Source organism: Canis lupus, chromosome 33, assembly GCF_003254725.2.
Source record: "Canis lupus dingo isolate Sandy chromosome 33, ASM325472v2, whole genome shotgun sequence".
NCBI lineage: Eukaryota > Metazoa > Chordata > Mammalia > Carnivora > Canidae > Canis > Canis lupus.
Window position 1 is genome coordinate 5273057 of NC_064275.1, and position 10113 is coordinate 5283169.

Genomic DNA, 10113 nt, shown 5'->3' on the forward strand with positions numbered 1-10113 from the left:
ATTTACTGTAATTTTGATTTTTAACTTTAGCTCTTGAATCAATTGTGTTGTCAAAGAAATTTCAGACTCATTCACCTAAAGAGTCCATTAACTACATTAGACAAAAACTTTGTATAAAGGATGATTGGATACGTTTTAGGATGAAGGAAGGGAAATACAGGCTTAAAGACTTTGATCTTCAGAAAGGGAGACAGAACGTAAAGACTGCTAACTCTGGGAAACGAACTAGGGGTGGTAGAAGGGGAGGAGGGCGGGGGGTGGGAGTGAATGGGTGATGGGCACTGGGGGTTATTCTGTATGTTAGTAAATTGAACACCAATAAAAAATAAATTAAAAAAAACTACACATGATAGAAGAAAAAAAATCCATAAAAAAAAAAGACTTTGATCTTTCTTCTAAGAGTCATCATAAGTTGTATTTAAGGGTTTAAATGGAGTTGCATCCATGGGTGTAGGAATGGTGCTGATTTTAATGGTTTGGCATTTTATAAAGATGACATTGGCTCAAATGCAGAGAATGGTAGGAGCAAATATTAGAAAACACACATAGATTATTAAAAGGTTATGTCCGTACTCAAGGTGGGCAATAGGGTTTTCTTGGATTTTGAGAGAAGTGAATGGTTTCACCAGATATTAAAGAGATAAAAGCTATGGGTTGGATAATGACTTTGACAGAATTCAAGGGGAAATTCAGTGTCAAAGAATGGGTTTCAGGTTGGTTTCTTTAAAAATAGGGTAACAATGATGCCATTAACTGAGAATGGGAAAACAGGCTGAGGGCCACATTTGGTGATAGTGTTGGAAAAGATTGAATTTGGATCTGGACATTCTGAGTTTCATGAGATGTTTGAAGAAACTATCAGATGGTTGGGATGAGGCAACACCAAGAGCAATAAAAGAAAGGAAATGAATATGATCTAAAAACTCCTCAGGGGCAGTTTGTCATGTCGCCCTCACAAGGAACTCAATGACACAAAGTGTGCTTCTAATTGTTACACCTGATATGTCTGGGCTATTCCCTGATTAGCTCACAATGCCCAGTAGAACAGCTTTGCCTCCATCACACAGGGAATCCATTGGTAACTTCCACTGAGGGAATTCCAAAGATTTTCTTCTTCTTTTTTATGAATAGATTTGAAAGAGAACAAATAAATATCTCCCTGCAGTTGAGATTTCCAAGGAAAATCTTTGCACAAGGAATCACTGCTTCATTCTGCACCTGCCACTTTTCTTCACTTAAAGGTTTTAAGAGGAAATACCGGGATGTGGAAACAGCCAGCAGCTTCGTCAATTTGGCAACTCATAAAGATGACTTGGCCCTAATGTAAAGTGTGGTAGAGGGAAATTTACATTTTTTCTTTTTTTTCCTTTGAGAACCCACATCTTTCCTTCAACAAACCTTATCATTTCTGTCTCCAAAAGACTTAAATAAACTAGGTAAGGACACTAGGATCTGTCTAATTTTCACTATTTGTAGTTTTTCAATTGGCTTATTTGAAAATGAGATATCCAGGTAAGAAATGAAAATCCTGATAACCCTATGAGATTTTCTGTTTCTCTTCAGGTTAGACAATTCTGGATGCTTGTCACAAATACTAAGTGTTTGACTGTTGAAGAGACATATAATAATATTTCTTTTTAATAGTAAACATGAGATAATAGAAAAATGAGACAAATGGAAAAAATAATGATAATGACTCAAGCGTTTCAGGTATTATTTCATACTATTAGAAAATTTTCTTTGTCAGGGTAATGACAACTAAATTATGCTGCTAAAACTTCCATAATTTGTTCGTGGAATCATGAAAAGACTAAATTCACCACTTTAGCCCTTATAAATAGTATATATTTATCCCTACACACATACACACATACAGTGTATACCTATATCTATATATATTCTTATATATAAACACATATCTATACATAATATAGATATAGATAGATGGATAGATATAGAATAGATGAGATAGATACATGATAGATAGATAGATAGATAGATAGATAGATAGATAGATAGATATGGAAAAGATCTAAGCACTTAATAGTTCTTAGCCTAATTATGAAAATAGGGTGTGTCAATTATGGGTTTAACATTGTCAAGGAAGCTAAGTAGTCTCACTTGGTCAAAACCTCTACCTTGGAAATTAAATGACTTGCCATCAGTGTCCATTAGGCCAATTTTTAAAAAAGATTTTTAAAAATTTTATTTATGAGAGACACGGAGAGAGAAGCAGAGACACAGGCAGAGGGGGAAGCAGGCTCCCTGTGGAGAGCCCAATGTGGGACTCGATCCCAGGACCCCTGGGATCATGACCTGAGCAGAAGGCAGATGCTCAACCACTGAGCCACCCAGGTGCCCCATTAGGCCAATTTTTAGAGGAGACATTTCAGTCAGTCTCCTTGCTTCTCATTTGTTTCAGGGCTTCTCAATGGCATATATTTTAAAAGATAAATTTTTAACGCTGATTTTTTCTTGTTCTAGTCTCAGAGAAGATGGAAAATAACCCACAATTCTCCCTAATGTAGAACCATTAAGACAAATATTGCCTCTGGACCTGTTTTAAAGTTAAACAATACAATTTTGGTAAATAGGTGAAATTTTTATGCATTTTAATCAGTAAGAAGTATGTGTATAAAATTATGTTATTCATTTTACTTTGAGAGACAATGAGTATATTCATCAAATTACAGGCAGATTTTCTCCTTCTAGGTGATCTGAGTCTGTGTGTTCACTTCTAAATCTCTTGGGATCTCTTCTTTTGGACTTACTTTTAGACAAAATTTTTAGGTCATAGAACAAAATCAAAGTATTTAAAGGCCACATCAAATATTCCATCTATAATGTGGGTAAAAATTATAAGATATTAACCAACATATCAAGAAAGAAATGTACCTGAACATGAAGAAAACTATTTAAAAGTTTAATTTTAATTTAAATAGTTTAATTTAATTAAAAAAAATCTGTGCTTGTATACCTAACTTTATTCATTTACAAAAAATCTGACTGAGTGAGAAAGAGAAATCACTCTCAATGGATGATTTCAAATATGATCGAAAATATTCACAAGCATTTGCTACAGAATCCAACATTTTTCTATTTTTTACAATACAGAAAATATGTAAATAAAATTTACTTATGATTAATTCCCATTTTTCATTAAAATATTTATTGCCACCTACTAATGCAATAAAAGTATTCCTATTTCTCTCCTTTTCTCTTCTTCACTATCAAAACTCTTATGACTATTCTTAAATATATGTCTTTGACCATATATAAATATCTATAATTGTATAAATAGGATGACAATATATGTTGTATCTTTATCACAAAAACTGTTCGGGGGGCAGCCTGGGTGGCTCAGTGGTTTAGCGCCGCCTTCGGCCCAGGGCATGATCCTAGAGACCTGGGATGGAGTCCCACGTCTGGCTCCCTGAATGGAGCCTGCTTCTCCTTCTGCCTGTGTCTCTACCTCTCTGTCTCTTTGTTTCTCATGAATAAATAAATACAATCTTAAAAAAAAAAAGCTGTTTGGAGGTATCGTTTATTTCTGTTTCCCTTTGCTTTATTACTCTCCTCTCACCTACACCAGACAATAAATATTAACAAGCTAGTGTCTATCATTTCACACAGTCTTTATGTTCTTATGGTTATTTGCAAATGTATATGAGTGCATGTGTTCATAGATGTACAGAGTGGGAATTTTAAGATATTGCCAGTTTGTTTAGTGGGATAATATTAAAAACATTTCTCTGCATTTTATTTTTTTTCACATTCCTAACAATTGTGGAAATTTCTTTGAAACAAGTGGTAGAGCAATAACTCATTTTAAATGACTGCTACAATATTGATTAGTATTAGGATTTGTTCAACTATTGCTTCATCCTTTTGGTTTACTTATTATTTCCAGTCTTTTGCCACCATGATGAACAAGGATGCAGTAGACTTCTCTCCCTATGAAATGATATGTTATTGCTATAGAATGGATTGAAGGCATGGATCACTGGGTTGAAAAGTATGTGTATTTTTATTTTTAAAAAATATTGCCAAATTGTTTCTTCAAAGTCTTAATAATTTACATTTTTACCAGAAGTGGGAAAGTGTCCTTTTCCAGGTTTTGACAACTAGTAGATTTTGCTAATCTGAGGAATGAAAAATAATGTCTTGTTTTATTTGCACATCTTGCATATTGGTGAAGGTGAGAATCTTTTCCCACATTTATTGAATGTATTGACATAGTCTTCTGTGACTTTTCCTTTCAATTCCATTTTTTTCCATTGAGTTATTTGACTTTTCTTACCAATTAGTAATATTTCTTTGCATGTGATAGGTACAAATATTTTAGCTATTAATTGCACATGATTTCCAGTTTTATTCATCTTTTACTTTGTGAAAGATTTGATACATACTCTATTTTTATGAATTTAAACATTAGATTAAACACATTATATATTTATTATGGGTTTCTTATATTAGTCAAAGATTTTTGTAATATATTTAAATTATATTTATTTTATGAATGTTCTTAGAATGTTTAAAATATTTGTTTTTTTAGTTTGTACTTTTTAGTCCTTGATCCAGGAGTGATTTTAGATTTTGTTTGTTTTAAGAGAGAGATCAGAGGAAGGGGAAGAGGCAGAGAGAGAATCTCAAGTAGACTCCACGCTGAGTGTGGAGCCTGATGTGGAGCCCGATCTCATGACCCTGAGATGGTAACCTGAGCTGAAATCAAGATTTAGACGCCTAACTGAATGATCCTTCAGGCACCCCCATTCCAGCAGCAATTTTAAAACAAACATAGAAAAGGAAGCTATTCTTACTTTTTTTTTCAGATAGGCGAATATAACCACAATATTTATTGAATAAAGCATCAGTCTCAATTGAAAAATCATCACATACTATATTAAATTCTAATACATATTCTTGAATCAATCTTTGGAATTTTTATTTCCTATCCATGTCCTATTATATTCTATAAAATGACTTTGTTTTAACATTTGCCACTGCACACTTGACTTGCATACTGTAGATATTTTCCTTGTCTCTTCAAAATACTCTTATTTTATAAGAACTTGATGCTTATGCTATCACATTAAAAAGCAATCCGGGGGCACCTGGGTGGCTCAGTGGGTTAAGTGTCTGTCTTTGGCTCAGGTCATAATACCAAGCCCCACATCAGGCTCCCTGCTCAGAGGGGCCTGCTTTTCCTTCTCCCTCTGCTCCCCCTGCTGTGCTATCTCTCTGTCAAATAAATCTCTGTCATCTCTCTGTCAAATAAATAACCAAAATCTTTTTAAAAAGCAATTATGATTCTAACTGAAATTAAATTGAATTCTACTGACATTTTTATAATACTAAGTCTTCTTATCTGAGAATATATTTTGTCTGTTTCTTTAGAAATTGCCTTTGCTAATTTTGTACAATTTTATTAACATAGGTATTACATACTTTAAAACTATTTCAATGTATTTTAAAGTGTATGGTTATTATATATTTCCCTTTTTTCCTCTTCCTTGTTTGTATAGAAAAAAGTTATCACTTATATATTCATTTTTTATCTAGTAAAGTCATAATGTTATTTGGTTATAATGATATAACATTAGCAAAAATATGAATTTATCTCCCACAATTTTATGACATTTCATTGTATCTTTTTTATATCTTAGGTGTATTGAAGTTTCTTTTTTTCAGATTTTATTTATTTATTTATTCATGAGAGACACAGACAGAGAGGCAGAGACACAGGCAGAAGGAGAAGCAGGCTCCTTGTGAGGAGCCTGATGTAGGACTTGATTCCAGGACCCTGGGATCATGCCCTGAGCCAAAGGCAGACGCTCAGACACTGAGTCACCCAGGTGACCTGATATATTGCAGTTTCTAAAAAATACTGTACAATAATGGTCAGAGTAAGCATTTCAATCTACTCTTAATTTAAAAGACATACTGTATTACATAGAATGTATGCTATTGGTTTTAATAACTAATCTTTAGTTTATTTATTTATTTATTTATTTATATATATATATATTTATGTATTTTAGAGAGATAAAGAGCTCATGCACATGCACATGCACATGAGCAGTGGGGCAGGGTAGAGGCAGAGGAGGGAGAGAGAGGATCCCAAGCAGACCGCACAACCAGCGCAGAGCCCCATGCAGGGCTCAATCTCACAACCCTGAGAGCATGACCTGAGCTGAAATCAAGAGTCAGACACTTAACTGCCTGGGCCACCCTGGTACTCCTAACATATTTAAAAAGCTTAATTCTATTTTTTAATTTTTATTAAAGATTTTAAAATTAGAGGATGATTATTAAATTATAATCAATTATTTTCCAAATCAAAATGTAAGCCCATTTCTCTTATAACAAGTAATGAATTCCATATAGATATATTCCCCCTATTTTTTAGGAACAGTTGCCCAAACACATATTGTGTGTAAAGAATACTCAAGTATAAAGGTAAACGTTCTGATTAAAAGGGATATATAAAGAACGAAGATACATTTATTTTCAAATAAAATGTGATTATTTTCATGGTAGTTTATGACTGTGTTCTTCACTTATTCTTTCATTTCAGTGATCAGCTTCAGTGAATCTGATGGAAACAGAACACAGGTGACTGAGTTTGTTCTCACAGGGCTTACAGATCATCCAGGACTGCAGGTCCCCCTGTTCCTGGTGTTCTTGATCATCTACCTCACCACCATGGTGGGCAACCTGGCACTGATTTTTCTCATCTGGAAGGACCCCCATCTTCACACCCCCATGTACTTACTCCTTGGCAGTTTGGCCTTTGCAGATGCTTGTTCCTCATCTTCTGTGACTCCCAGGATGCTAATGGATTTTTTATCTAGGAATCATATGATATCACTGGTTGAGTGCATCACCCAATTTTATATTTTTGCTTCCAGTGCAAACACAGAGTGTTTCCTCCTGGTAGTGATGGCCTATGACCGCTATGTAGCCATATGCAACCCTTTGCTTTATCCAGTGGTTATGTCCAATATCTTCTGCATTCAGTTATTAAGTGTTTCATATATTATTGGGTTTCTGCACCCTATGATGCATGTCAGTTTGTTATGTAGATTAACTTTCTGCAAGTCTAATGTAATACATTATTTCTACTGTGAAATTTTACAATTGTTTAAGATTTCCTGTACTGACCCTAGAGTTAATATGCTCCTGATTTTTATATTTTCAGTCTTTATACAGTTTTTCACTTTCATGACTATTATCATCTCTTATTCCTATGTCCTCTTTGCCATCCTGAAAAAGAAGTCTGAAAAGGGCAGGAGCAAAGCCTTCTCCACATGTAGCGCCCACCTGCTCTCTGTCTCCTTGTTCTATGGCACCCTATTCTTCATGTATGTGCGTCCTGGGTCTGGGCCAGCTGAAAATCAAGATAAAATGTATTCTGTATTTTACACAATAATAATTCCCCTACTAAATCCTTTTATTTACAGTCTGAGAAACAAAGAGGTGATAGGTGCCTTGAGGAGAATAATATACATAAATGAGTGAAGTAAGTCAGTCGGAGAAGGACAAACATTATATGTTCTCATTCATTTGGGGAATATAAATAATAGTGAAAGGGAAAATAAGGGAAGGGAGAAGAAATGTGTGGGAAATATCAGAAAGGGAGACAGAACATAAAGACTGCTAACTCTGGGAAACAAACTAGGGGTGGTAGAAGGGGAGGAGGGCGGGGGGTGGGAGTGAATGGGTGTCGGGCACTGGGTGTTATTCTGTATGTTAGTAAATTGAACACCAATAAAAAAAAAAATCTTAAAAAAAAAAAAAAAAAAAAAATACATAAATAGTTCTTAGGGCAAAATTTAAACTTGCTCTTTTCAAACTTTGCAAAATACAAGGGATGTGAAGTTATGCAAATTAGCTTTGGCTTTATAGTTTTAGTAGAAGACAGTGTCTAGGGCAGTTTCTGAGTGCCATGTGATGAAAGTCAGCTTCAAAGGAGATTTGTTTCAATGGAAGGATATCTAATATCACACAGAACTGAATTCTTAATGAAAAATAGAACTAAGTATTTAGAATTTATGTTTTTTACTCTTTGTAAATTTCCTCTAAATTAGATATAATAGTTTGTAATTTTATCGTGGGAGACATTTGCATGTTTCTTTATTTGAAACTGGTGTGACTAGCCAAGATAATTGTCCAGAGTCTGCATATCAAAAGCCTTACTACTTTTCCAGTTTGCATTCCCATCAACAATATAAGAGGGTTCTGTTTTCTCCACATCCTTGCCAACACCTGTTTTTCCCTGTGTTAGTTAATTTTAGCCATTCTGTCTGGTGTGAGATGATCTCTCATTATAGTTTTGACTTATATTTCCCTGATGATGAGTGCTGTTGAGCATCTTTTCTTGTGTCTGTTGGCCATCTGTATGGCTTCTTTGGAAAAATGTCTATTCATGTCTTCTGCCCATTTTTTAAATGGGGCTTAGATCATAGATCATAGATCAAGACATGAGCTGAGATGGAGAGTCAGAGTCTCCAACTGACTGAGCCACCCAGGTGCACTCGGGTTATTTGGTTTTTGCATGTTGAATTGTATAAGTTCTTTATATATTTTGGAGAATAACCTTTTACAAGATATGTCTTTTCCAAATATCTCTTCCCATTCCAAAGGTTGCCTTTCAGTTTTGTTGATTGTTTCCTTCACTGCTTAGAAGATTTTTATCTTAATGAAGTCCCAATAGATTATTTTTGCTTTTGTTTCCTTTGCCTCAGGAGGTATATCTAGTAAGAAGTTGCTATGGCTGAGGTCAAAGAGGTTGCTGCCTGTGTTCTTCTCTAGGATTTTGATGACCTCGTATCTGACTTTTAGGTCTTTCATCCATTTTTAATTTATTTTTTTGTGTGTAGTGTAAGAAATGATCTGGCAATTGCACTGCTAGGTATTCACCCAAAGGATTCAAAAATACGGATTCAAAGGGATACATGCACCCTAATATTCATAGCAGCATTATCAACAATAGCCATATTATGGAAAGAGCCCAAATGTCTATCAACTGAGAAATGAATAAAGAAGAGCCTTGTTCTTTGAAAAGATTGATAAAATTGATAAACTTTTAGCCAAACTGGCCAAGAAAAGACTTGAGTTACTAATGACCAAAAATGCAAATATCTGAAGAGAAAGAAGATACATCATTATAGATGCTAAAGACATATCTTGAATAACTGTATGTACAAAAATTATGTCAACTAGATGAAATGAACAAATTTCCTGAAAATATACAAACTATCAAAGCTTATTTAAGAATAAATGGATCACCTGAATAGTTGTGTGGGTTTTTTTTAATTTGAATTTTTAGTTAAAAATCTTCAAACAAAGAAAAGCCCAAGTCCACGTATTTTATATAAAACAGATAAGCAGCAATAGCTAACTTAACTTCCAGGAGTTTTGGGGAGAATTACGTAAATCTTTTAGATATTCTAGAAAAAGATATAAGTGCAGAGAAAAATAAGCAAAAATACATTGAAGTTTGGTCAAAATAACACATCATGTAAATCTTCTTTAACATATGAAAATCTCTTTGGAGACTTCTTTTTCTCTAGCTCCCCCAACCTAAAAGTATATAATCAATTGCTTTTCACAATCACAGGGCAGCTCCTTCTGCCCACAGGTCCTGTCCCTGTGCTATAATACTGGAAAAAAGAAGCCACAGGAAATTATGGCCTAGCCTAGAAATCCAATGGGCTTTTCTCCTGTAGGTCCAATTTGAATCTTGATTTCTAGTGTAAAAGCAATGGATAGAAAATGGATGTTACCCCCTGTGCACAAGGCTGGCATGGGTTAGCCAGACCAAACCCTGGTGGCCAGTTTGAAGAAGAAGTGAAATGAAGCTGGCCATGTTTGGTGGGAAAAGTTTATTTCTCCAGTCAGGATGGAGAGAGAGAGATGACTGGGCCTGTTTTAGGGGAGTATGCCTGGGGAGACTAGTTGGCATTTCTGCTAAAAAGGGGAGAAAGCAATGGTAAGTCAAAGCCACAGGCAGACTCCTGGATGCCTCCTAAACACACCCATGTGGTCCTGCAGAATCTAGTCATTTGCTATATCATAATATCTTCTTTTATTTTAATAAATGAATTGCCT

At 34.6% G+C, this 10113-nt stretch overlaps 1 protein-coding gene across 2 annotated transcripts; it reads left to right on the plus strand.

Moving 5' to 3' along the window:
* The first annotated feature begins 1052 nt into the window (after positions 1-1052).
* LOC112640666 (olfactory receptor 5AC1-like) lies at positions 1053-9296 on the plus strand. 2 transcript variants are annotated; one of them, XM_049105501.1, is made up of 5 exons: positions 1053-1436; positions 2485-2586; positions 3911-4015; positions 6578-7517; positions 7821-9296. In XM_049105501.1, coding segments are annotated over exons 3-5 (948 nt in total). In that variant the 5' UTR covers positions 1053-1436; positions 2485-2586; positions 3911-4014; the 3' UTR covers positions 7828-9296. The 2 variants fall into 2 exon arrangements, with proteins under 2 accessions (XP_048961458.1, XP_048961457.1); XM_049105500.1 differs by lacking the exon at positions 2485-2586.
* Positions 9297-10113: the final 817 nt, after the last annotated feature.